Raw genomic sequence first — 27,735 nt, forward strand, 5'->3', positions numbered from 1 at the left:
CTAGCCATGCGACGCATAACCAACGCATGACACCCCCCCCCCCCCCCCCCTTCTGAACTTTATACTTAGAAATTTTTTGCCTCTGAGTACCGAACATGCGCTAGCCATGCGACGCATGACCAACGCACAATCCCCCCCCCCCCCCCCCCCTTCTGAACTTTATACTTAGCCAAATTTTTGGCCTGCTTACTTTGTGAGGGATTCCTATGCGATGCATAGGCAAAACACAAACAAACCTGGATCTCGATTCTTACTGTTTTGCATTCATTTTGAGTTCCCGTGCCTCCCTTTGCCCTGCAACATGAACAAACATGACATATATGCTACAAAAGTTAGGTTGTCTCCCAACCAGCGCCTTAGTTAAGGTTGTGGCACGACACTTTTTGTACTTTTCTTTTATTTTGAATTGTTACATTACAAACTCGGGTTGCCTCCCGAGAAGCGCCTTAGTTAACGTCGCGGCACGATGCAGATTCTTTTCTACTCATCATTAAGGAGCACTTGCTCCTTCTCTTTGTCAAAATCACCACCCCAATATCGCTTGCGACGCTGCCCGTTCGCCAAGAACTTGCGCACCCCATCCATGGTTTGTACCTCGACTGCACCATGGGGGGGGGGGGGGGGTGATTCTAGTCACTACAAATGGTCCAGACCAACGGGACTTAAACTTTCCCGGAAACAACCTCAGTCTCGAGTTAAAGAGTAGTACCTGTTGCCCTGGCACGAACTCACGATGCTGGATATGCTTGTCGTGCCATCTCTTAGTCTTCTCCTTGTATAGTTTTGCATTCTCATATGCCCCTAGTCTGAATTCATCAAGCTCATGTAATTGGAGCAATCTCTTCTCTCTCGCTAGATTCATATCAAGATTGAGCTTTTTTATTGCCTAATATGCTTTATGCTCTAATTCAACCGGCAGATGACACGTTTTCCCATAAACTAACCTGTAAAGAGAAGCTCTGATGGGGGTTTTATATGCTGTGCGATACGCCCACAAGGCGTCATCCAACTTCATTGCCTAGTCCTTCCTCTGAGCATTCACAGTCTTCTCTAGGATTTTCTTCACTTCTCTGTTCGAGACCTCTACCTGTCCGTATGTCTGTGAGTGGTAAGCTGTAGAGACTTTATGCTTCACCCCATACTTTGCTATAAGGTTCTTTAACAAGCTGTTGCAAAAGTGAGCACCACCATCACTAATCATTGCTCGCGGGGTTCCAAACCTTGCGATTATGTTCTTTCGCACAAAATTTACCACCACCTTTGCATCATTGGTTGGGAGAGGCACTGCTTTTACCCATTTTGAAACATAGTCGACAGCAAGCAAAATGTACTTGTTACCGAAGGATGGTGAGAAGGGACCCATAAAATCGATGCCCCAGACATCAAATATTTCTACCTCCAATATGTTTGTCAAAGGCATCTCGTGCCTCTTAGAGATGTTTCCCTTTCGTTGACATCTGTCGCAACTTCTAGCAAATGCATGAGCATCTTTGAAAAGAGTGGGCCAATAGAAACTAGATTATAAAACTTTAGCAGCAGTACGATCACCCTGAAAGTGCCCTCCATATGGGGAAGAATGACAACTCTCCAACACTTGATTCACCTCGGTCTGTGGAATGCATCTCCGCACTAACTGATCACTCCCTTGCTTGAATAAATACGGCTCATCCCATATATAAAACTAGGAGTCATAATACAACTTCTTTTTCTGTTGTGAGGTGGCTTCTGGGGGGTACACCCCACTTACTATCAAGTTCACAATATCAGCATACCATGGGAATTCGGCCGCGGGAATAGCAAATAGCTGCTCATCAGGGAACGACTCTCGAATTTGGACGTCCTTCACAAAATGATTATGGTTTTCCAATCTATACAAGTGGTCTGCGACTTGGTTCTCAGCTCCCTTACGATCCTTAATCTCAATATCAAATTCCTGCAAAAGGAGAATCCACCGAATCAACTTGGGTTTAGCATCCTTCTTGCTGAACAAGTAGCGAATGGCTGTGTGGTCTGTATAGACAATAACATGTGTCCCAACGAGATAGGACCGAAACTTATCAAATGCATAAACCACAGCTAGCAGCTCCTTCTCTGTCACAGTGTAATTCATTTGGGCAGCGTCTAACATCTTGCTAGCATAGTAGATAGAATGAAAAACTTTCTCTCGTCGCTGTCCCAACACAGCCCCCATAGCATTGCCACTTGCATCATACATCAACTCGAATGGCAAGTTCCAGTCAGGTGCACTGATTATTGGTGCGGTTACCAATCTCTTCGAATAGGAATTTCACCTCCTTTTCAAGTAACCTGCACATCGGACTTGAGATCTTTGAAAAATCCTTTATGAAGCGTCTGTAGAATCCTGCATGCCCGAGGAAACTGCGCACACCCTTGACTGATACAGGGGGTGGCAGCTTCTCAATGACCTCCACTTTAGCACGATCCACCTCCAGTCCTCTATTTGAAACCTTGTGCCCAAGAACGATGCCTTCTCGGACCATAAAGTGACATTTTTCCCAATTTAAGACCAGGTTAGTCTCTTCACATCTCGCAAGTACTCGGTCTAGATTCTTCAAGAAAATCTCAAAAGAGTTCCCAAATACCGAAAAATCATCCATGAACACTTCTACGAAGTCCTCAACCATCTCTAAAAAAATAGCCATCATACACCTTTGGAAAGTAGCTGGTGCATTACACAACCCAAATGGCATGCGTTTGAAAGTATATGTACCATATAGGCATGTAAACGTGGTCTTCTCCTGATCCTCCGGAGCAATAGCTATCTGATTGTAGCCAGAATAGCCATCTAGAAAACAATAAAACTCTTGCCCGGCTAACCTGTCTAGCATTTGATCTATGAAGGGAATGGGATAGTGATCCTTTCTGGTTGCCTCGTTCAACTTGCGATAATCCATGAAAATTCTCCATCAGTGATTGTTCTAGTAGGAATGAGCTCGTTTTTGTCATTTGTCACAACTGTCATCCCTCCTTTCTTCGGGACACATTGCACCGGGCTCACCCACTTGCTGTCCGAAAAAAGAAAAATAATGCCCGAATCTAACCACTTGATTACCTCTTTCTTGACAACCTCCTTCATCACCGGATTCAGTCTCCGTTGATGTTGTGCGCTAGGCTTATGATCATCCTCCATGAGTATCTTGTGCATGTATAGTGCGGGGCTAATTCCCTGAATATCATATATATGCCACCCCAATGCCCTTTTGTGAGACTTCAATACTTCCAAACAAATACTAACCTCTTCGGTGGTCAACTCTGCTGCCAATATCACTGGCAAGGTATCACCCTCACCTAAGAATGCATATTTAAGATGGGCGGGCAAGGGCTTCAATTCCAACTTCGGAGGCTCTTCAATTGATAACTTCGGAGTTACTCCCATTGTCCTGTCTAAGTGCTCAAACTCGCTTGCCCGAATATAAATACTTTCCATATCCAGAATCTGCACCATCTCAAACACCGCCGTGTCACCAAACAGATCATCCCCCACCAAGGCTCTCTCCAATGGATCATGAGAAGTGATGAATGGCCTTCGTGTATCATCATTCAGAACAGTAATGGCGAACAACTCCTCATAGATTGCAGTCATCTTCAAAGCTTGGTATACATTGAAGACCTCAACTTTATCATGTACTCTCATGGTGAGCTGCCCGGTAGCTACATCAATAACTGCTCTCCCTGTGGCCAAGAATGGACTCCCCAAAATAAATGGGACTTTCGGGTCTGGCTCGAAGTCCAAAATCATGAAGTCTGCAGGAATTATCAACGACCCCACTTGCACCAGTACATCTTCAATAATGCCTTCTGGTCTTGCTAACGATCTGTCCGTCAGCTGAAGAACTATAGTGGTTGGTCTGGGCACTCCCAAACCTAGCTTCCTGAAGATAGATGAAGGCATCAGGTTTATACTTGCACCAAGATCACATAGTGCTCGAGCAACAACCTGCTTCCCAATAGAAATCTCAATCGTGAAACTTTCGGGATCTTTCAATTTAGTGGGCAACCTGTTTTGAATCCGCGAAGTGCACTCCTCAGTAAGTGCAACGGTGGCATACTCTACGAATCGGCTTTTTTTTGCAACAATATCTTTGATGTACTTAGCATACTTTGGAATACCCTGCAGCATATCAACCAATGGGACATTCACGTGTACCTGCTTAAGCAAATCAAGAAACTTCTTATAAGTCGCCTCTTCTTTCTGCCTTGCTAGACTTTGAGGGAATGGAGGTGGTGGATTTGCAACCACGGGTTGTGGCTGCTTTGTCACTGGTGTCTTGACTACCCTCTCTTCTTCAATCATCTTCTCGGTAATCTTCTCTTTTTTAGCTTCTACTCGACTGGTTTTCTTCGGAGCCACTTCCTCTAGTTCTCTCCCATTTCGAAGAGTCACAGCATTACAAGGCTTGGGATTCACATTCGTATCACTTGGAAGTCCTCCAGGTGGTCTAGTATTTTGTGCACCAGCTATCTGTCCCATCTGCCTCTGTAAATTCCGCACAGCCAAATCGCGATTCTGATTATCTGCTATCAACTTCTGCTAGACTATCATCATCTTCTGCATATCACCCATCATCTTTTTAATCATCTCTTCCATACTGTTCGTGGGTGCTTGAGGAGCAGATGCTGGCTGATAGTTTTGTTTCTGATTACCTGGGTTGTCACTCCACCTGAAATTTGGGTGATTCCTCCAATTTGGGTTGTAGGAATTCCCGTATTGATTGTTGTTTCCTTGCCCCTTGCTTGCATTACCCACAAAGTATATGGATGCGGGATTTGCAGGGCATTCATCACTGTTGTGACCTTCTCCACAGACTTCACAAAAAACGATGGCTTGTTGCACTGCATGCACCTGTGGTGGAGCTTGCGCAGCAGTTAACTTCTTGATTTCAGTGCGCACGGTATCAATCTGTGCTGATAGTGTTGTAAAATTATCTACTTCAAAGACACCCGGTGCCTTCCTAACTGAACTGCTAGCTGCATCATCCTGCCAGTCTGGAGTGCTCTGAGTAAACCTGTTCAATAGTGTGAATAGTTCTTCATAGCTTAGATCAAGAGCCTACCCTCCTGCAGCAGTGTCTAGTGATGACTTATGTTGGGCATCCAGACTCTCAATAAATGTGTGTGCCAGAACTTCATTCGTCTGATGGTGGTGAGGACAATCTCTGAGAAGACCCTTAAACCTCTCCCAGGCTTGATACAAATTTTCTCCATTTTTTTGCCTGAATGACATGATCTCCCTTCGGAGGAGCTGTCTTTGTTGGTGGAAAGAACCTTGTCAAGAATTTCGTCGCCAAATCATCCCACGTAGTGATAGAATTGGCGGGCTCTGCTAATAACCAGTTACTTGCATTCCCCAATAGAGAGAAGGGGAACAGTGTCAGCCACACATATTCTTTAGTGACCCTTCCAGTAGCAAAAGTATCGACAATCTGCATAAAAGTATGGATGTGATGCTGAGGATCCTCGTGCGACATTCCCGTGAATTGCCCACTTGAGTGAAGTAGTTGAATCATAGGATGCTTCAGCTCAAAGTGCCCTTCGATGGTGGGCTTGACAATGCTTGAAGTGACATCCGCCACACGAGACACTGCAACCTCTCTCACTTTCGTTGGTTGATTATTAGCCATGACCACAGGTAACTCTGCTACAGCCTACGGGTTCTGCAATAAATTCAAATCTCTCCTGCGCCGATTGAAAGTACGTTCAGGCTCAGGATCGAATTCCGCAAGATTGTTTTGACTCGTAGTCCTTCGCATTTGAGTAAAGTACCTGCAATCAAGTAGCAGCTAAGATCAAGACGTTAATACCTGGATTAGTATAGCAATAAACTTTATTATGGCAAAAAAAAATTGACTTCTAACTCCCCGGCAACGGCGCCAAAAACTTGTTGCGTCCAAATGCACACGCAAGTGTACGTGGTCGTACAAGTAATATAGTGATTATATAAAATCGGATGTCGAACCCACAGAGACTTATGACCAATACTTTCACGAAAATAAACTATTGCTACTACCTATGCAAGTATAGAATAAAAGTTTTTGTTGTTTTCTAAACTAATGCTGTAATAAAAATAACTAACAATGTAACCAGAATTTATGCTAAGAACGTATTTGAATAATGCTTTTATCAAGATTTTATAAGTATTCTAGGGTCGTGGTCTGTTCACCAATCCTATTGAGTCATTCAAGTATCCCACCTTAGCAACTTTGTTCACAATTGTCAATTAACCGGATTATTAATCTTGTAGTGTTCTCCCGAACCACTACTCGCCGATTCAAGATAACTCGCCTCCTATATTCCTATGGTATTGACCTATCAAGAATGCAATAAGAGCACGGCATGAAATTGATTACGGTTAACTAAGTATATTTGTATCCTAGTCACAAATCCTAGCCCAACTATAGGGATATTTAGATCACAATCTCGTTACTTCTTCTCCATATTGACAACGTCTTTCCCAAGCACGAGTATCAATTAGTAATTAGAACTCAACTATTGCGCATACAATCAAGTAATTAAGCACAGAAGTAAAGAGGCAATTGTATACGAACAAGATACTAAGATTGAAATACTTGTCAAACGTCAATATTCATGGCTACGCCACAACCCCAGAATTACGGTGTTTAGTTACACATGATTCGAGAATGGAAACAAGAATTCATGATTAACATAGGGTTTCAATGTAAATAAAAATAATAGAAGAGGAATAAAACCCAGAAAGAGTTTCACAAGTCTCAAAATTCGTCCAAGCCGCCTTTCTAATGTTCCAAACTACTATTTATATGCTAGGGTAAATATAAGATAAGTTGGCCCAATCCCGATCTAAGTAGGACAACTGATGCCGCTTGTGCGCTTGCTATGCGTCGCATGGCCAGCGCATGATCTCCTCTGTGTGTTGCTTGTGCGGCGCATGGCCAATGCATGGCCTGTCTGAGATTCAGAGATGGGGTTTTTGTGTGCTGGCTGTGCGACGCATAGCCAGCGCATGAGACCCTTCAGTAGTCGGATTCTGCCTTCAAGTGCTGGAACTTCCTTCCCATGTTCAACCAACATGCACAGCCTCAGATTCAATCAAAAACTGCTCGGAATACCCTCCATTGGTCCCTGTTGTACCTATTCATACAAGCATACCAACATAAGATCATATACAACAATTTGCATTAAAAACTGCGATTAAAGTGCTAAGAAGTGAAGTACAAATGACACTAAATCTAGATATTTGTGCCAAATATCAAAAGTTCCCCCCCCCCCCCCCCCCTCCCCCCAAAAAAAAAGAAGTGTCTGCTTAAGTTGGCAAAAGAAGAAGTAGGAACCTTATACGTATATAGCTTTTCCACTTACAACATCATTTGAAAAGGTCTTGGTCATTATATTTTTAGTGGATCGGGTTAATAAAATGGTCAAAATGGGTATTGTTTATTTCTTACAATTTTAGCTTTAAGTAAAAATCAACAAAATGTAATTAAAAAATCACTTAAATAGTTGAGTGAATTTCTGGTTAAAAAACAAAGTTAAGTGACTTTCTAAGTGAAACACCCATAGATGAGTGACTTTCTGGTTTAGAAACAAAGTTGATTTTTTTTTTTTTTTTTTTTTTTAATTTAAGCCATCACCATTAGGTTGTGGGCCTAAGGTGTGAGGGGTTTTGGCTTGACCCCTTACCATATTAATTTATGTAAGAAACTTACAATGATTAGAGAGGGACATGGAATCTTGCCTCTAATCTGCAAAAGAAGATTGATAAAATAAAAGGAAAGAGTGAGCCTATACAAGTTTCTTTCCATACCAAAATTGAGTGACTTTCCGAGTGAAACACCCATAGTTGAGTGACTTTCTGGTTAGAAATCAAAGTTGAGTGACTTTCTGGTTAGAAACCAAAGTTGAGTGGCTTTCTAAATAAAATATTCATAGTTGAGTGACATTTGAAATATTATCTCATTTTCTACACACTAAACATGCGCGCATATGTGAATACAGTGTATATTGTTGGTATTTTAACCATATGAGTGTGCCCTATTTCTTTTCACTTAAAAATTGTCAAATCGATACAGAAAGATGAAACAAAATATAGTAATATTGAGTATGAGGTTAACAAATCAATTTCTTGTATTCAGGACTATCTTCAAATATAGTATAATTATACTATTAAGAGATGCTAAAACAAATAGTAGATCAGCTATTGACCTAATGTTTTTCTTCAACTGTTATCGTACATAGTAGTACATGAGTATATACTAACTACTGGTGCAAAAATATATCCTTAAATTTCAGTAAAGGAAGAGTGATAATAAAGCTAAAAGTAAGAATTTAAGTTATGGAGTAATTGACAATGTATATATTTTTTTTTATTTCAGTAGTATAATTTAATATATCACAACAGGGTAATTATTATTTTTATCATGCTACCATTTAATGTTTATTGTAAAAATTTACCTGCAATTTGTCACGACTCAAGCACATGGTACACAGTGGCGGATCTAGCATGCTAGCTGGGGGTTCCATTGAACCCCCAACTTTCGACGCGAAGCATAAATTTATGTGTAAAAATTTATGAAAACTACAATAAATAGTAGACATGAACCCATAACTTTTAGAATAGTACGGGTTTACACTAAGAATCTTAAGGTTGAACCCATAGAGTTTAAATCCTAGATCCGCCTCTGATGGTACATATTGTCCACTTTGATCAAACAGATCTGATGAATTTGTTTCTCGGCTATGCAATCATCGAGTCCAAAAATGTGCGTGCCATGTGTACTTGTACTATACTTATAAAGCTCTTTAATTTCCTCTCTTATTCTGATGCAAAATTCGTTTAAGGTGTCATGTGCACCCCTTCTTCAAAAATTTGCCAAAAAGCCTACTAGTCTTTCTCTTTGACTCTCCCTCCATCATGAATGTCACACAATTACGCTATAATTTCCTTATAAATAATCTAGCTATGTAAAAAAAAAAAAAACCATCGGTATATAGAGCTTAAACTCTAAAAAATAAAATGGGTAAAAGAGAAGGCTTAGAGAAGCTGCAAACTAAATCACCCAATGAGTACCAAAGGTGGTCCTTTAATGAGTACACTCCAAGTTAAAGTCTCTCTCTCTCTATTATAGTCATTGAGAAGATGTCTACTTCATCTTTGTTGCACACGTATAGTAATTACAAATATTTGGAGAAAGAAAACACCACTCTCTCTCTCTCTCTGTAGTGTACTGAAGACAATTGTATTTTATACTATTATTCATAGACCAGCCACTATATATATAGAGAGAGAGATGAAGATTGTGCAGTTTAAGGACACTAGTGGTGAGAAGGACATAGGCATGGGCCATCACTGCTGCAGCAAACAGAAAGTAAAAAGGGGTCTTTGGTCTCCAGAAGAAGATGAAAAACTCATTAGACATATCACCACCCATGGCCATGGCTGCTGGAGTTCTGTCCCAAAACTAACAGGTTCATAAACATATAAAATTTGTTAATTTCTCATAATTTTCTTTTGGTTCTTTATTGGAGGATTCTTGTTAACTGACTGATATTTTATGCAGTATAATTGTCTTGCCTATAACCTAGTCTTACTCGCTCATACCTTCAGCCTGTTTTCATTTCTTTCTTTTTTTGAGCATACCTGCCTTACTGCATCTGTTCTCATTCAAGAGGATTGTGGGATAGCGTTCCACTCCGAGTCGAGATCCTTCCCCTGCTTGGCTGTCTTAAAGACAAGACAGCTTAACCTTCCTTAAAGAAGAGCTTTTTCTTTCTTTCAACCTTAGTTGGAGGATTCTTGTTTACTGATTAATATTTTGTGTTGAATTGTGTGGCCGTCTCATTCATAAACTTAACTAATATAGAGAATACATTTTATTTGCTTCATTATATCTTTGTTGCCCCTCTCACGTGCGGCCTGATTCTTTCTTCATGAGTCAAGCACTCACGATGGGGAATTTTGTTTTATAATGAAGGAGGCATGTGAGACTTGAATCCAAAACTTTTGTTTGATATGATACTGTATAAGTTTAGAATGTTAAAAAGGATACACATTTATTTACTGAATTATATCGTCGAACATTCTGCAGGGCTACAAAGGTGTGGAAAGAGCTGTAGACTGAGATGGATAAATTACTTGAGGCCAGATTTAAGAAGGGGTTCTTTTACTGAACAAGAAGAAAGAACCATCGTTGATGTTCATAGGATCTTGGGAAATAGATGGGCACAAATAGCCAAACATTTACCAGGTAGGACTGATAATGAAGTGAAGAATTTTTGGAACTCTTGCATTAAAAAGAAGCTTATTGCTCAAGGGTTAGATCCAAATACCCACAATCTCCTCAAGAACAAATCCAACAATTCAACCAAAAAAGCCAACAGCAATTATCATCAAGATTCTACCTCAATTTTCACCATTGATACTTCAACAAATAAAGAAGTAACTTCAATGGACATAAAATCAACTCTTGCCACCTTTCCTCCTTTCACTTATAGTAGTGACAATACTTCTAGTACATACAATTACACTCCTATTGTTCCCAACACTGAATTATACCAAAACCCTACTTTCACGTGGAGCGAAAGAAATTATAGTACAATAACTATGCCTCAGTCCCAAACAAGCGAGAGAAATCTTGTTAATGCTCAAAATTCCATGTTGGATTTCGCGAGTTGTTCTTTAATGGGAAGCGCTACGAGTAATGTGTCATCTTATATAAATGAGAATAGCATGTGGCATGGAACTGGACTTGAACCAACAACCTTAAATCCTGCTAATGGACAAGAAGAAGTAATGCAAGTACAACAAGGGGATCAACAATTTCCAATTCTTCAGACAAAGTTTTCATATGATCAAGAGGATGTTTACAAGGTTAATGATCATGATCAAATGGTGGAAAATACGTTTGACGACAGCTCTAACTTCGATTTTGAGTTTATGGATTCTGCATTAGTGTCTTATGGATTGTACACTAATGTTAATTCTATGAATCAACTTTCATGGGATGGTTAATTAATATTTTTTTTACAGATTTTTTCTAGTTTCCTGGATGTTAATTTATATTACACCTAGTTGGGAAAAAAGAAATTGGTAGTTTTCAAATTTGGGCACGATTGATCATCGATTAGTGCACCTAATGAGCTTTATGTCAAAAGGCATGATTAGTTTGAAAAGAATGTTAACTTGTGATATTTGGAAAAGAAAAACACATAATTACAATGTATGATGTAACTATTGTCATGATTCCTTCCTATTAGTGTCGATGTCCAATAGATGTGACACACTTTTTTCAGTTCATTTAAAAAAGATGACACATTTTTAAATTTGAAAAAAAAAATACATTTTTCACGATACCATTAATGAGAAACTTTCATAACTACACAAATGTTATGACATGTTTAAAACAAAAAGTTTCAAAAGTTCTATAACCACACAATTGTAGACATCTTTTATATCATAAATTATAAAGACTTTATTTCTTTCCTAAACTATACCACATATAAAGAAACGGAAAAAGTACTAGAGATTTATTCATGAGTCTACTTTTCATTTCTTTTCGTTTTCATTAAGTAATTGTATGAGGAAGTCAAAATTAAATAACGAAACGTTTTGTTCTCCTAGAGAAATGAGAGGTGTTTTCCTTCTTTGTTTATGCGCATGCATTGCCTTATTGTTTCTCCGGGGTCGCTGGTCAATTTTTCTTGGATTTTGCTTTCCCTCTTAAAGTTTATGAATTGACACCAAAAACTAGTAAACTACAAAAAGAAAGGGAGACTAATTTAATTATAGTTTAAATGGAAAGATAGTCCCGTTCTATACTTAATGATCAGAACGAAAAATCTTGGCAAATTGTAATTCGTCGAAAAAGCTTAAGTTATATATATGGTCGAACCTTTTTATAACAGTGTCATTTGTCTTATTTTTTAATGTTATAGCGAAATATTATTATAGAAAACGTATAATATAACATAACATGAAAAATTAGTTCAAAAAACTTAATTGGCATAATAAAATATCACTTATAGAGGATGACTACTATAGAAAAGTCTGACCGTGTATATATACAAGGGTGGAGCCAAGTAGAGCCCAGGGGTTAATCTGAACCCCCTTCAATGAAAAATTACATTGTTTATACATGGTTAAAATTACTTTTAATGTATATATATAGTAGATGTTGAACCCCTTTGGCTTCTTCGTGTGTTTACTTTTTAATATTTTAAACCCCCTTAGTGAAAAATCCTGACTCCGCCACTGTATATACATATATTAGGATGAGAATAAGAAGAAAGTTCCAGTTCAAATAAATCATAATATAAAACTGTACATTCAATCTTCTCCAGCGCCCACATCAAAATTGAAGGCAACTGCCTGCTGCTTACTCTAATATACAACAGCTCCCATCGCAGTGAGCACAACCCGAACTATTCTTTCGCGTTTTAATAAAGAATACCGTGTGTTTGCCGCAAATAGTGGCATACGCCTATTTTTGAAGGGGTTCTCTTTTTGAGTTCTCCCAGCAATTCAAGTATAAGATTTTAAAACTCGTTTTTTATTTAACCAATAAGTATAAAGGTCATTGGCAACTTGTGAGTTCTATACTTGCATATACATTGAACAGTTACATGGTCACAACAAAAATGCCTATTTTTGACAAAGAATTATCAAAAAAAAAGGAGCAGGTTAAAGAAGATTAGAAGAACTTATTACATTGGGACCATAAATACAAAAAAATTGGGACAAAGATTGATATAACTCTGTTTTATCACATTTATAGTCTCACGGAACAACGGCAGAGTTGCTGCCTTTTTGCCCTTTCTCCATATGCCATAGCCCATGGGCATGGACGGAGCTAGGATACCTGAAGGAAGTTTCGAACTCTCTTCGTCAAAAAAAAAAAAAAAAAAATCTCTTCGTCAAAAAAGTACATTGTATACAAGGTCAATATTATTTTTTTACGTATAAATAGTAGATGATGAATATTCTTGGCTTCTTCATACATTTACTTCTTTATATTTTGAATCATCTTAGTGAAAATTTTGGCTCCATCACTGCGGCCATATGCATTTCTATGCTCAAAAGTTAATGTTGAATAAATAATTATACATTAAAGAATAACGTACAAGTTTCAGCGATTGTATAGATTGACATATGTTTGACTTGTGTCGAGGTCAAAATGATTGGAAGTCTATTGAACAAGCGAAAATAAACAAGCCAAGTTTAAATTTTGGGAGAAAGAGACCATTCTTTAGTAGTGTTGATCTCTACTTCAGTCACCATTATAGTAACATTCTTTAGTAGTATTGTTCTCTACTTGAGTCACCATTATAGCAACATTCTTTAGTAGTATTGTTCTCTACTTCAGTCACCATTATAGTAACTTCCTCATACAGAGCAAATGGTTTAATGAAAGTTTTATCGCCTGGAACAATACCTACTCAAGAAATCAGAGCTGATTTCTTTATTTCTTCTATAGCAAAAACTCAACCTAATAAAACAAGGTATTTTTGGAAGATGGAACATAATATGATGAAAGAGAGAGGAGTCACAACATATATACATTCAATGTTGGTAAAGAGAACAAATACGAAATTGGTAGAATCAATAGTTAAGAAGAATGACTGCAACAAAGGAACACTTCCTACCGATGACAGTCTTTCTGTAATCCATTTCGCTGCGGGTCAAAGTGATTTTTCCCAAATTCCAAGGGCAAATTTAGATATTCTACAAACCATAAGCGCAAATTTGAACCTATTTCTATATAATATTGATTAAAGGAAATTTCGAGTCAAAACTGTAACTTCGAGGACAATGGATCCAAATTCTAACGTAGGACAAAAATATGTAAATTATTTCGCAAAGTACTAAGAGCCTGTTTGGATGGGCTTATGCCTATAAGCTGTTTGCAGTTTATAAGCTAAAAAAAATAAATTGAGGTAGTCTAAGCTAAGTCAAATGAGCCCAATTAGTTTTTTGAGCTTATTTTAAACACAAAATGACTTTAAGCTGGCCAGCCAAACACTCAAAAAAACTGAAAACAGCTTATAAGCAACTTATAAGCCAATCCAAACGGGCTCTAAGACCAAATCTTGACTACCTTGTTTTATGCATAGATATCCCAAACTTAAATCACGATTCTTTCATAATAAACAGTGAGTTAGAATAACCTCAATGCAACCACTATATCATTCTATTTAAGAAAATAGAATTGCCTCTTCTTTACCAACTTATAAATGGACGAACATGGAATATGAAAATAAATAACGCCAATGCTGGCTTGCTTGAAATCGAGAAATAGCAGTAGTTGTTCTTCTTGTTCTTGCTTTTCCTTTTTCTGTTGCTGGTGTGAGCCATGAACGTGGTCGTGGTCAGGTGCATAATGCCTTACCACAAGTTTGTGGCTATGAAACATATAATTCAACAAGGTATTTTGCTAGCATATTGCCATACCACAAGCTTGTGTATATGAAACACCTACGACATGTATATGAAAACAACAGATCTCAAACCAGAGAGCAGATATATGTTCATCGACTCATAGTAATCCATATTTGCAAGGCTCAAAACAATTTAGCCACTTTAAGAGATGGCTTAGTACCCCAAATTGCTCGATTCAGAGAGTTATAAAAATCAGAAAAGCAAAAGAGAGTTTGTTTTTTTTAAGTTAAAAGAAATTTGAGGTTTGTAACATATAATGATCCAAACAGTCATAGGAGACTATGGATGATCTCATTATTAGGGAACACATTTTGCAAGACATTCAAATATGATTATTGCAAAGTGTTCTTCGCCGATACAAAGATCAAAGTACTGCAAACCTTATAAAGAGGATAAAAAATTGCTTAAGCAAACAACATATTCTCTGGAGACCACCCATAATTTTAATCTTCATCATCATCTGCAACAAAAGTTCAACGGAGATTGTAAGAGTCCAAAGAATATACCGATAGACTACAAAGTTCAACTGAGATTAGGACAAGGAAAAATATAAGTCCAAAGAATATACTGATAGACTACACATAGCATAAAAGAAAGCCACTCCAACAAAATCAGAGCCCAGAATAGTAACTTTCACAATGCCTACACCTTAAAGCATACAGACGCAAACATGAAGCAAAAACTTGATTCTATTTCATCATGATTGAAAACATAGGGACAATTCGATTCGATTCGTTCTCCATCAGTTTTGTTTGAGCCTTTGATATTGTAGTACACTTCTACTCTTCATACAGAGTTTCTAAAAGGGTTCCCCTGGTTTTAGATATAAACTTCACGTTATTTTCATGCACTGCTTACCAAAATGTTCCCATCCCATTTTAACAAAGTAAAAAAAAAAAAAAATGGATTTTGAACATTTTCAGAAGCAATAGGCGGCTTAAGGCATTTATGTCTGAAATGTTCAAAATCCATAATAAAATGAAAAAAGTTGAAAATATTAATTGCCTTATTTGTTCTTGTTTTTGTAGGTTACGACTATAAAGGGACTTTGTTTTAATCAGCATCACCGGTTACATTACTTTTTCTTGCCTGATGCTTATACTGCTATTTGAACCACAAACTGATAGAACAAACACCTGCATACAAGTGATTTGTTAAACATATTTAACTATAAGTACCACAATTTGGGTAGCATTTGAACCAAGGATCTCCTAGTCTCGAGGACAAAACCCGGATCATTAGGCTACACTTTAATGGTCGATAGGAGAGAAAATCAAGTTATCAAAGTTACACAGCCAATATAGCTCACTGTAAACGAACCCACACAGCTTTCAGAAATAATTGAGTTTATTCAACCTAAGGCCAAATAAATGGCAAATTACTTGACAATTTAAAGAAGTTTAACTTAAAAAATTAGGATTCCTTACGACATGTTTCCTAGTGTCTTCACTTTGCGGAATTTTACACCATGTCCTTTTTCCTTTTTACAACTCTCTACGTCCCATTTTATGTGGACACTTTCCTTTCGAGTTTATCCAAAAAAAATGACAATTCTATATTAACATTGTAACTTTAAACTTCTCATTTTACCCTTAATGAGATGATTTATAGACACAAATGTCTATGGTTTATCTTAGACCACAAGTTTCAAAAGTAGTTTTTCCAAAAAAAATTGTGCCCAATCAAACACCACCACATAAATTGGGATGCAAGCAGTATTTGATACCTCACATTTGACTTCAATGACATTTCTTTAATATACACCTTTCCCTGACTAGTATATAAATGCAAAGCTCGTGGGATCTCAGATCATGAAAGATGGAAAGCATCACTAAAATATTCTAATAGGCCAATAAACAACCTCCCATGTACTTTCAAAGAATTTGTTTAGGAGCATGACAGCTTCTATCTAGGTACTTTTGGAGAAGTTTTCCAAGTTCACCAAATCTTTACCTTGTGAAGCTTCTGCTTTTATTTGGCAAAAATTTTGCATCTCCTCTTCATGATGAACATTTTGAGAAAGATAACTTTCTGATGATAACTTTTGAGTTTCTGAAATTTATCCATAGGCTTACCCTTCATGTCAATCTCCACTACTCCACTACTGTAGAATCAACATTAATTTCTAAAATCTTTTTAGGACCGTAAAGAAATGGATCTTCGGCTTAACTCAACCCCGAAAGCTAGCTCACGAGGGGAGGACTGCCCAAGTTCATATAAGAAGTCCACCCATCCCTTAAACCACCGATCTGGGATATTTTAACACCCCACCTCACGCCCAGGGCTGGACATCTGGTGCGTGAGCAATCTTAATATGGGGCCGACTATCGGGAAATAATAATTGGGATAGGTCCTGCTCTGATATCATGTGAGAAATTATGAGAGACATTATTGTTGATTTGTCTATCTACATTATTACATTGAGCCCTATTTATAGACACTACATCCGAATATTGTGTTTTAGCAGGAGGTAATTTGGTATCTTGTAAGAGTAAGAAACAAAGTGTGGTTGCTCAATCTAGTGCAGAATCAGAATATCGTGCAATGGTTGTAGCAACTTGTGAGCTAGTTTGGATTAAGCAGTTGCTCCGAGAATTAAAATTTGGAGAAATTAGTCAGATGGAACTAACTTGTGCGTGATAACAAAGCGGCCCTTCATATCGCATCAAATCCACTATTTTATGATAGGACTAAGCGCATTGACATTGACTGTCACTTTGTCGAAGAAAAGATGGTCTCCAGAGATATTGTTACAAAATTTGTGAGGTCGAGTGATCAGCTTGCAGATATTTTCACCAAGTCTCTCACCTGTCCTCGTATTAGTTACATCTATAACGTATTAGTTACATTTGTAACAAGCTCGGTACATATGACTTGTATGCACCAGCTTGAAGGGGAGTATTAGAATATGAATAAGATTTGTATATAGTATCCTACGTGAAAAAGGATTGGGATTTAGTATCTATAAATAGGGCTCAATGTAATAATGTAGATACACAATTCAATAATAATATTTCTCTCATAATTTCTCACAAGGACTAGTCTTGTATGTTAGGCTTAATGTTGTTAAGGGTAAAGAATGTATTTAAAGTGACTTGTTGCTTCTAGTTTTATCATAAGAGCCAATTGGCTTGAACCAAAAACTTATTCCAAAGTTTATACACATTTTATTATAAAAAGATTCTATATAGAAAGAACTGTGTAATTAACTAGAACTAGTAATAGGAAGAGAGTGTTTTCTTCTTTCCTTCTAGAGAGTGTTTTCTTCTTTCCTTCTTTTTCTTTGTGTATCAAATGAGAAGGCAAAACTTCCTATTTATAGAAAATTTTGCCTCTCAACATACAACATACAACTTGTGCACGTTGATCTACAACTTGGCTACAACTAAGATACAACTTTCAATTACAAGTTATATTTGACACAATAACAATAACTTTCAATTACAAGTTATATTGTCACTTTAAGTACAAGTGGTACAATTTAAACTTCTAGTTTTATCTATTAATAATACATCCAAAATACAACTTGTCAAAATAGTTCATAACACTCCCCCGGGATGTTTCATTAATAGATAATGTGCCTCGTTAAAGCCTTACTAGAAAAAAACCTATGGAAAATTCTAGTAAAAAGAAAAGAGTGCACATATCTAGTAATACACATTTTTAGCTGTCTCATTAAAAGCCTTACTAGTAAAACCCAATAAAACTTTGGTTAAGGAAAAAAGAGTACAGCGCGTATTTTACTCCCCTGAACAGATCCGCTAAATTATCACTTGAGCGAATCTGCTATACGTTGATATCAACATTCTATTGGAGATCGTGTGTGAAGAAAAACTCTGGTGGAATGTGCTTTGTTCTATCTACTTATATGAATCCTCCTCTTAATTGGGATATGCATGCTGCATTATCTTCATATAAGTTGTAGGTATTTTGTCACATTTCAAATCAGATTTTTCTCGAATGAGATGTATCATTTACCTCAACCACACACATTATCAGCTTGCTTCATGAATAGCTATTATCTCAGCATGATTTGATGAAGTAGCCATAATAGAATGCTTTGTAGATCGGCAAGATATGACAGTACCCCCACATGTAAACGTAAATTGTACCATTTGTACTTAAAATGATAATACAACTTGTACTTGAAAGTTGTACCTTAGTTGTATCTTAGTTGTATCCAAGTTGTAGATCAACTTGCACAAGTTGTATGTTGTATGTTGAGCGGCAAAATTTTTCTATAAATAGGAAGTTTTGCCTTCTCATTTGATACACCGAAAAGAAAAGGAACGATTCTCTTCCTAATATATGTCTTCCCTTTCTATTAGTAGTTCCAAAATACATGGTTCTTTCTATATTATCTTTGTTTTATAACACGTTATCAGCACGACGCTCTACCGTCTCAAAAATTAATTTAAAGACTACTTTTTCTTCTCTCTAATCATTGGCTAATCTTACAAAACTTGAGTTTGTTGCCCTTGATATTTCGGAAGAACCACCTCTCATGGGTGTTGCATGCTGAAATTCGTTTGGATGCAATGGGTCTTGGAGACACCATTAAGTCCAAAAATAAAATATCCAACCAAGATTGCTCTAAAGCAATGATATTATTGCATGAAGTTTTGAAAATTGAATATCTCACCATTAATGATCCACTTGTTTTGTGGAATAACTTGAAAGAAAGGTATGACCAACTGAAGATGATCATCCTCCCAAAAGCACGGTACGATTGGCCCCATCTAAGGTTACAAGACTTTAAGTCAATTATTGAGTACAATACTGCAACGTTCAGGATTACATCTTAGAGGGTGTTTGGATTGGCTTATTTTAAGTGTTTATTGGCTTTTAAGCTCTTTTCTACTTTTTGTGGTGTTTGGAAAAGATAAAAATTAAACACTTATTTTTAGGTCAAGAAAGTACAAAAATAAGTCAAAAGCCAAAAGTTGGTTATTTCCAACTTATGGCTTTTAGCTTTTAGCTTATAAGCTACTTTTAAAAAGCCAATCCAAACACCCTCTTAGCTGAAACTACGTGGAGATATGATTAGTGATTCTGATATGCTGGAAAAGACGTTCTCCACCTTTCATGCATTGATTGTGCTCCTGCAGCAGCAATGTCGGGAGAAAGGTTTCAAGAAGCATTCTGGATTGAATTCTCATCTTCTCGTGGCTGAAGAAACCAATAATTTGTTAATGAAAAATCATGAAAATCAACTAACTGGCTCTACACCGTTCCCTGAAGTGAATGAGGTGCAGCCCACTACTCTGAGCGTGGAAAAGGTCATGGCCCTAGTCATTGTCATGGTCGTAAAAAATTCTTCCCCTTGGGGCTAATCATTCATCAAAGAATCACCACCAAAAGGGGAAAAAGAAGGATGAGAAGCACGAAGTGGTAGAAACAAATGGCTAAAAAAATAGATGTTATCGATGCAGTGGAAGAGGACACCGGTCATGTACCTTTCGTACGCCAAAATACTTGGTTGAGCTTTATCAAGCATCACTAAAGAAACACAATTTACATTCCGGAGCGTGGGGGAGATTTAGATTTTTGGGTGTTGATAAGATGTCTATTGTTTAAATATTACTCTATGCAGTAGAATGGTTGGAATGAAAAAGAATCATTAAAATATTCTATGAGGCCAGTAAAAAACCTCACATGCACTTCGAAAGAAATCGTTTTAGAGCATGAGAGAGAAGCCTTATCTTCTCTTCCCCTCCGATTAACCTTCCAATCCCACACTACACTTTCTCCTCCATCTTTCACCTCCCCACAAACCTAACCTCACTGACCACTTTTCGCTAGATAATCTTACTTGTGATCTTAAAAAAACTGGTTGCTTTCCCTCATTGATGGATACAACACCCCTTGTTATGGTTGGCCAGAAGTCTTTTGAGATTAAAGAAAAAGCCACTGAACATGATTTTTGGTATGAGCGAATTGAGAGAAAGCTGCATTTGTCAGAACTTCACCAAACTTGAGAATTAGCACCACGCAAAGACAAGAAAAAGGTTCATCATTCTCACTAAATGCTGGAGGTTCAGGTATAGCAGAGACAAAGAATGGAGGTTTGTTGTAAAAAGACCACACCAACTCCAGTCCTGCAATTCAAAAGCATTCCAAGAGCTACACGAGTGTTGTCAAGGGTTTGAATTGGCCAGCAGAGCATATTCAATGCAAGTTGGATCAGAATGGATTTAATTTTTTCTGATCAGGTAAACGTATTTTCCAGAATGGATTTAATAGAATGGTGTTAAAAGAAATAACAAAATTCAGAATTGCTACTCTTAAAATATGCATGGTGGAAGATCTACACTGTGGGGACTTTAAGGTTTCTACTGAGCTGCAAAAGTGAACATTTAATTCATGGAGCCTGTCCACTGGTATTCCTGATCTCGGCCATGGGTTGATTTTATTTTAATTTCACTCGGTGGAGGAGGCCAATAGAGCCAAAAGAGGCTGGAGATTTTGAAAGGGCCCTGAGTTGCAACTCAGATGGTGGTCCCTTGAGTTGCAACATCCAGCCACTTACCCTCAGAAATAAACCTAATGCTCAAGACAAAACCCATCAGTCATATAAACCCAATACCAAATTCAAACCAAACAACACCTAAGTCATATAACACAAAGCACACCCTATATTGGTGAAAACAAAATATAGTCAAGTATAATTAAAGCTTTCTTTTCAAAATCAAGTCTGAAAACCAAGTTATGTCGTGTAATAAAATAAATCTGAATAGCTATGGAAGCTATATTTCATGAGAATTATTGTCTGATCTAATTCTAGGTTCGTCAGTCTTGGTTCTATTATCCACTAATAAATGTTTGCTTTTTTGTTTTACTTCAACAATGGTGGTAAAAAAGTATCAGATTTGGGAACAAAAGATGTTTAAGGTATATGCAGGTGCGGGATTTGTGGCAAAGGGTGAAAACGATGCAACCGAGATTGATAATCCCTTTTCCATGAGTACTGGAATAACAGTTTTGCCCGAAAAGAACCCCTTGAAAAAGAAAGTCAATCGGTATAAGTAGCAAGGGAGCAAAAGAGATGAAGGCTCAGTTGATAACTGTAAACATATGTGTTGCTGCACCAAGCAAAGACTCTTTTTTCTTGGTAACCGACAAATCCCACAGGCCAGAGGCGCATGGTTTGAAACTCAATGGATAATGGCCCCACCCTTCTACCCTTCTCCACCTAAATACAAAGCTTTTTTTCTATTGCAGAATTCGATCCTGAGACATTCGCCTAACCCACACTTAAGCAAAAACTATTTTTGGCATATTTTTCTTCCATTATCTTTTCTTTGCTCCTTAACTTACTTTTAGGGTGTGTTTGGTATGGAGGAAAAACGTTTCCCATTTTCTTATATTTGGTTGGTCAAAATATTTTGAAAAACATTTTCTCTTGGAAAACATTTTCTCTAGGAAAACAAGTTCTTTAAAAATGAGGAAAATGACTTCCCTAATGGAAGTAGGGAAAACAAGTCCCATAAGTGAAACATTTATTTTTTTGGTGAAGGAGTCCCATAAGTGAAACTTTTTTTTTTTGGTGAAGGAGTCCCATAAGTGAAACATTCCAAGTTCATTGTCTCTTCTCTGCCCATCCAACCCCATCCCTTGACCATTCCATCCCCCACCACCCCCAAACCCCCACTTCCCACCCTATTCCATCCCCAAAGTGTTTTGCTAGATTACGTATAAATGTTCTTGGGATAATATTATTTTGCTTACTTACCAACCACAACAACAAACTCAGTGTGATCCCACAAGTGGGGTCTGGGGAAGGTAGGATGTACGCAGACCTTACCCCTACCTTTGTGAGGTAGAGAGGTTGTTTCCGGTAGACCCTCGGCTCAGAAAAAGTACCTGGGTCATACCCAACACTAGAAAATAAGTAAGAACTTGTTTTCCAAGCAAACATTTTCCTTCATACCAAACACACCCTTACAGCTTGTTTGGATGGTTGTTACCTATTGTATTGTACTGTGTTGTTAGGTTAAATACAATGTTTGTTTTGATTGTTATTTTAATTTTAATGTATTGTATCGTTAAATCCGTCGTTACGTAACGACGAAAAATCCCATTTTATGTAACAACCGATTTGGTGTTATTGCATCGTTACCTTATCTTTTCCTCTCATTTTTATTATCTAATAATTCTATTTTATCATTTACCCTAACTTTTTGAGGTAGCTCTATCCGGTACCCTACTTTTCTTGTAAGTTTATCCTTCAGATCGCTGATGCGTGAGATTATGTAACGACGAGAAACGATACAATCTATCCAAACGTTGTGCTAATCAAAACAATACAACACGATACAATATAACACATTACAATACAATACGATACATTATGAAACAATATATAACAACCATCCAAACAAAGTGTTAGGGTGCAAAAGACATCTAAGGGGAAAATTATACAGGGTACTGAAAATATTAGGGCTTGCAATCCAAATGCATAACAGATCTTTGAGGCCAGTCCTAGTACCATTAGAGCTCAGTTCAATCTCACAATACACACTTCAGCTTTAAGGTCAGCTCAATAATCCTTGTAAAATTAGCATACTACATGATGATTTGGGATGCCTCAAATGAACAACAAGATCCATACATCCAAGAATTAGATACTTGCAACTCAAAAGTAAAACTAGTATCCAATAAAACACAACAAAAATTACAAACTTATTCACCATATTAAGATAAAGAATTAAGATAGACTCGAAAAATAGGATCTCTTAAAGAAAAGACCTCAATGGTAGTGATAACCAATATCCTGAATGACAACTTTTCTAAAGTTCAAAACAAGTGATTTACTACTTTAAAGACATCCCTCAGAATTTTCAGGAATGGAATCACGATTTCCCGCATTTCTGAGGATTCCTCTATCAATTACACTGGCCTCCCATTGACCGACTACATCCTTTGGAAGAACAAGGATTTAATTTACCAACAAACAACTGTGAGTAGGGCTGGCAAAATGGTTAAAAGACAAGTAGCCATCCAATCCGACCCGTTAAATATGGATTGGATAACTGACCATTTAAAAATGGATCAAATATGGATATTATCCATTATCGATACCCATTTGTCCGCTTGAGCCGAGGGTCTCTCGGAAACAGCCATCCTACCTTGGTAGGAGTAAGGTCTGCGTACATTATACCCTCCCCAGACCCCAAGATGTGGGATTTCACTGGGCTGTTGTTGTTGTTGTTGTTGTTGTTCCTTTCGGGGAGTCTAAGCTTATTTCGACTTTTAGCTTGTGTTCTCAGCTGACTATTCCTGAAACCATGGCTGTAGGTTAACTCATTTTTTATCCCTGTTAAATATGGGTGTTAGGATATTTTATCCGTTTTTTGTTTAACCCGCTTTCGACCCGCCCATATCGATCCGGCCCGCCCATTTTCCACTCCTAACTGTGAGCAACCCAAAAAAGCATCCTTTTTTCAGATTACCCATCTCACATGTATATCCTTCAATCAAATTTTAAGGAAAAAACTCAATTTTTAGTACTTTCAGTAGTATAACTTCATCTAAGCACATCCCTGTTGTCAATTTCAAAGTTTGTGTCTTTGCAAAGTGATTGCATAGTTTTCAATAGCTAGAAACAGTGAAAATAAAATAAAGGGTATTAGAAAAAGATCTGGTGTTCAATCCAAATTTTCTTGATATGTAACTAACCGAAGTATACAAAAACTCTACAACTTTTAGCAGTTTCAGCAGTAGAACTTCAACTAAGCACATCTCAGGCTGTCAATTTCAAAGCTTGTGCCTTTTAAGTGATTCCATAGTTGCCAATAGATTGGAAACAGTAAAATAGAGTAAAAGGTGTTAAAAAAATCCGGGGTTCAATCCACCTGTGTAACTTTCCCTAAATTTTAAGGAAAAGACTCAATTTTTAACATTTTCAGTAGTAGAACACTAGAACTTCATCTTAGCACATCCCCAGTAGTCAATTTCAAACACTGCATATTTGCCAATAGATAGAAACAGTGAAATGCAATAAAGGGTACTAGAAAAAATCTGGGGTTCAATCCAAATTTGCTTGATATGAAACTTACCAAAATAAGGACGCTCATTGCCAAGCCTAGCTTTCTCTCTCATTGTTTGCTTGTTATTTTTCATGAGTTCTTGCTTTCTGGGAGTCTCAGCTTATTTCAGCTTTTAGCTTGTGTTCTAACCTGACCCATTTTTTATCCGTGTTAATTATGGGCGGGTTGAATATTTTATCTGTTTTATGTTTAAACCAATTTCAACCCGCCCATATCCGAAACCCCCACCCCAGTTGCCACTTCTAACTACGAGCAAAGAAAAGTTTTTTCAGATTACGCATCTCACATGTATATCCTTCAATAAATTTTAAGGAAAATACTCAAATTTTTAGCACTTTCAGTAGTACAACTTCATCTAAGCGCATCTGCAATTGACAATTTCAAAGCTTGTATCTTGCCTAAGTCATTGCACAGTTGCCAATACATAGAAACAGTGAAAATACAAAAAAGGGTACTAAAAAATATCTGCTGTTCAATCCAAATTCGCTTGATATGATACAAATTACGCATCTCACATGCATATCGTTCAATAAATTTTAGGGATTTTTACGCTGTATAGCCGCCCACCAAAATAATAGCCAACAAATGTATGTTTTTTGTATATTAATTAAAATATGCATGTTTTATACAAAATAGTGTATATTTTTGGTATCTTGGGCTAGAGAATGTAATTATTTTTGGACGCCCCGCCAAATGTTTAACTTTCCGTGAATTTTAAGGAAAAGACTCAACTTTTTAGCCTTTTCAGTAGTAGAGCTTCATCTAAGCACAACCCCAGTAGACAATCTCAAAGATTGCATAGTTGCAAATAGATAGAAACAGTGAAATTTTCTCTCGAATTAAATTTTTCGGTACCAGTTTCTCAAAAAAAAATAGATAGAAACAGTGAAATGCAATAAAGGGTACTAGAAAAAACCTGGGGTTCAATCCAAATTTGCTTGATATGAAACTTAAAGAAATTGATAAAATGATTTGTTTTACCAACAAACAATTATGATCAACCCCGATGAGAAAACTATCTGAAGCTTGACTATATTTGAAAAAAAGAATGTTTTTTTAGATTACCCATCTCACATATATCCATCCTTCAACAAATTTTGAGGAAAAGACTCAATTTTTTTATCATTTTCAGTAGCAAAACTCCATCTAAGCAAATCTCTGGTTGTTAATTTCAAAGCTAATGTCTTTCCTAAGTCATTCCACAGTTTCCAAAAGATAGAAACAGTGCAATACAATAAAGGGTACTAGAAAAAATCTGAAATTTACCAAAGTAACGGCGTTCATTAGCAAGCCTAGCTTTTTCGAGCAATTTATCAAGATCTTTATTACTCTTAGCTTCCCATTTGACCATCTGATTAGCAGCAACGAAACCAATTCCCTTACCCAACAAATGCTCCCACTGATCTACAAAATAGTGTATATTTTCTACCTCTCTACCTCCCAAAGCGGGTAAGGTCTACGTACACACTACCCTCCCCAGACCCCACTTGTGGGATTACACTAGGTTTGTTGTTTTTGTTGTAGTGCATATTTGGCTAGTGAATGTAATTATTTTTTGTTGTAAGGCCAAATGTGTAACTTTCCCTAAATTCTAAGGAAAAGACTCAATTTTTAGCACTTTCAGTAGTAGAACTTCATCTAAACACATCTGAGGTTGTCAATTTCAAAGCTTGTGCCTTTCCTAAGTTACTGCATAGTTGCCAATAGATAGAAACAATGAAAATACAATAAAAAGGTACTGGAAAAAAAAAAGATCTGGTACTCAACATTCAATCCAAATTTTCTTGAAATTTAAACTTACCAAAGTAACGACGCTCATTAGCAAGTTTAGCTTTCTCAAGCAATTTATCAAGATCTTCATTACTCTTAGCTTCCCATTTCACCATCTGATTAGCAGCCACAACACCAATTCCCATACCCAATAAATGTTCCCACGGATCTACAAAACCCAAACCAAAAAATCAAGAATCGATAAGTCCCATACAGCGCATATAAGGAAGTTTGCGAAGGGCATTAACCCATTTTTTATCCGTGTTAACTATGGGCGGGTCGGATATTTTATCCTTTTTTTGTTTAAACTGATTTTGACCAGCACATATCTGATCCAACCCGCCCGTTTTCTACTCCTATCAGGTAAACCCAGACGAGCAAACTATCTGAAGTTTCACACAAGCAATTACCCCAAAAATGAATATTTTTTCAAGATTACCCATCTCACATGTATATCTCCTTCAATAAATTTTAAGCAAAATACTCAATTTTTTTTTTAGCATTTTCAGTAGCAAAAATCCATCTAAGCACATTATAAGTTGTCAATTCCCATACCCAACAAATATTCCCATGGATCTATAAAACCCAAACATAAAAATCATCATTAAAATCCCAAAAAAAACTGTATTTAAAAATTTCAAGCAATAAAGGGTACTAGAAAAAATCTAGTCTTTAATCACTTAATCCCAGAAAGAAGTGTATTTAAAATTTCAAGAAATAAAGGATACTAGTGAAATACAATAAAGGGTTCTAAAAAATCTAATCTTTAATCAGTTAATTCCCAAAAAGAAGTGTATTTAAAATTGCAAGAAATAAAGGGTATGTATTAGTGAAATGCAATAAAGGGTACTAGAAAAATCTAGTCTTTAATCAGATAATTCCAAGAAACTGTATATAAAATATGAAGAATGGGATGAGCAAAAGGGGGGATATACATACGGCGCATGTAAGGGAGTTTGCGAAGCGCATTAGAGTACATTTGGGTGCCTAATCCCAATAGGGCTCCAACCATTGTTGCACTCAAAGGCATTTCTTTCTTCTTTCTTGATTTGATTTTCAGGCACTTTTGGTTTTGCTTCTTGGAAGAAATGGTCAGTCAGCAGTAGGCTTGGGAAATTTCACTTGCCCTTATCGGATTCTACTGGGTCGGGTTTTGGGCTGCTGTTCTTTTTTCTTTTTTTAAATGTTGTTAAGTGTGGTGCTCTCATTTTTGTGAGTGTACAACAACAACATATCCAGTTGGATCCCACAACGTGAGGTCTGGAGAGGGTAAAGTGTACGCAGACCTTACTCCCACCTTGGAAGGTAGGGAGGCTGTTTCCGAAAGACCCTCGGCTCAAAAGAAAACAAGGAAAACAAGGTAAAAGAGTCACATACGGACAAGCAAATCAAAATCATGTGAAAATGAGAAATAGCAAGAGCAACGAAGTCATGATAAAATAACAAAGATAGACAAGACCAACACATAGAAGCAGGATAAAAATACTC

The 27,735-nt window shown here is 37.2% G+C and overlaps 2 protein-coding genes, 1 long non-coding RNA gene, 1 other non-coding gene and 1 pseudogene across 4 annotated transcripts; 3 read left to right on the forward strand and 2 right to left on the reverse strand.

The window, feature by feature from the left end:
* Nucleotides 1-5,162: 5,162 nt before the first annotated feature.
* LOC132619092 (small nucleolar RNA R71) lies at nucleotides 5,163-5,256 on the forward strand (annotated as a pseudogene).
* A 3,369-nt stretch (nucleotides 5,257-8,625) lies between these two features.
* LOC132628668 (MYB-like transcription factor ODO1) lies at nucleotides 8,626-11,009 on the forward strand. The gene is made up of 2 exons (XM_060344447.1): nucleotides 8,626-9,462; nucleotides 10,083-11,009. Exons 1-2 carry the CDS (start codon nucleotides 9,285-9,287, stop codon nucleotides 11,003-11,005), a joined length of 1,101 nt encoding a protein of 366 aa, XP_060200430.1. The 5' UTR covers nucleotides 8,626-9,284; the 3' UTR covers nucleotides 11,006-11,009.
* Nucleotides 11,010-12,388: 1,379 nt separating this feature from the next.
* LOC132618491 (U5 spliceosomal RNA) lies at nucleotides 12,389-12,505 on the forward strand. The gene has a single exon (XR_009574147.1). It is a non-coding gene; the product is annotated as a U5 spliceosomal RNA (small nuclear RNA).
* Nucleotides 12,506-14,620: 2,115 nt separating this feature from the next.
* Nucleotides 14,621-27,386, reverse strand: LOC132631854 (uncharacterized). The gene is made up of 3 exons (XM_060347564.1): nucleotides 27,187-27,386; nucleotides 26,279-26,416; nucleotides 14,621-14,888 (listed from the first exon to the last, which is right to left on the reverse strand). The coding sequence occupies exons 1-3, from the start codon at nucleotides 27,275-27,277 to the stop codon at nucleotides 14,872-14,874; spliced, it is 246 nt and encodes an 81-aa protein (XP_060203547.1). The 5' UTR covers nucleotides 27,278-27,386; the 3' UTR covers nucleotides 14,621-14,871.
* LOC132631862 (uncharacterized) lies at nucleotides 14,912-22,035 on the reverse strand. Its single transcript, XR_009579130.1, has 2 exons — nucleotides 19,509-22,035; nucleotides 14,912-19,167 (listed from the first exon to the last, which is right to left on the reverse strand). It is a non-coding gene; the product is annotated as an uncharacterized LOC132631862 (long non-coding RNA).
* Nucleotides 27,387-27,735: the final 349 nt, after the last annotated feature.

This window comes from Lycium barbarum, chromosome 1 (assembly GCF_019175385.1).
Source record: "Lycium barbarum isolate Lr01 chromosome 1, ASM1917538v2, whole genome shotgun sequence".
In the NCBI taxonomy this organism is placed as follows: Eukaryota; Viridiplantae; Streptophyta; class Magnoliopsida; order Solanales; family Solanaceae; genus Lycium; species Lycium barbarum.

What these genes read in the sequence shown, in the direction of transcription:
- LOC132631854 (XM_060347564.1), bottom strand. Translation starts at nt 27,277, where the DNA reads ATGCCTTTGAGTGCAACAATGGTTGGAGCCCTATTGGGATTAGGCACC. An exon ending in CAAACTCCCTTACATGCGCC is followed by an intron (nt 26,417 to 27,186) that starts GTATGTATATCC and finishes TGGGTTTTGTAG; the next exon opens with ATCCGTGGGAACATTTATTG.
- LOC132628668 (XM_060344447.1), top strand. Translation starts at nt 9,285, where the DNA reads ATGAAGATTGTGCAGTTTAAGGACACTAGTGGTGAGAAGGACATAGGC. An exon ending in TTCTGTCCCAAAACTAACAG is followed by an intron (nt 9,463 to 10,082) that starts GTTCATAAACAT and finishes AACATTCTGCAG; the next exon opens with GGCTACAAAGGTGTGGAAAG.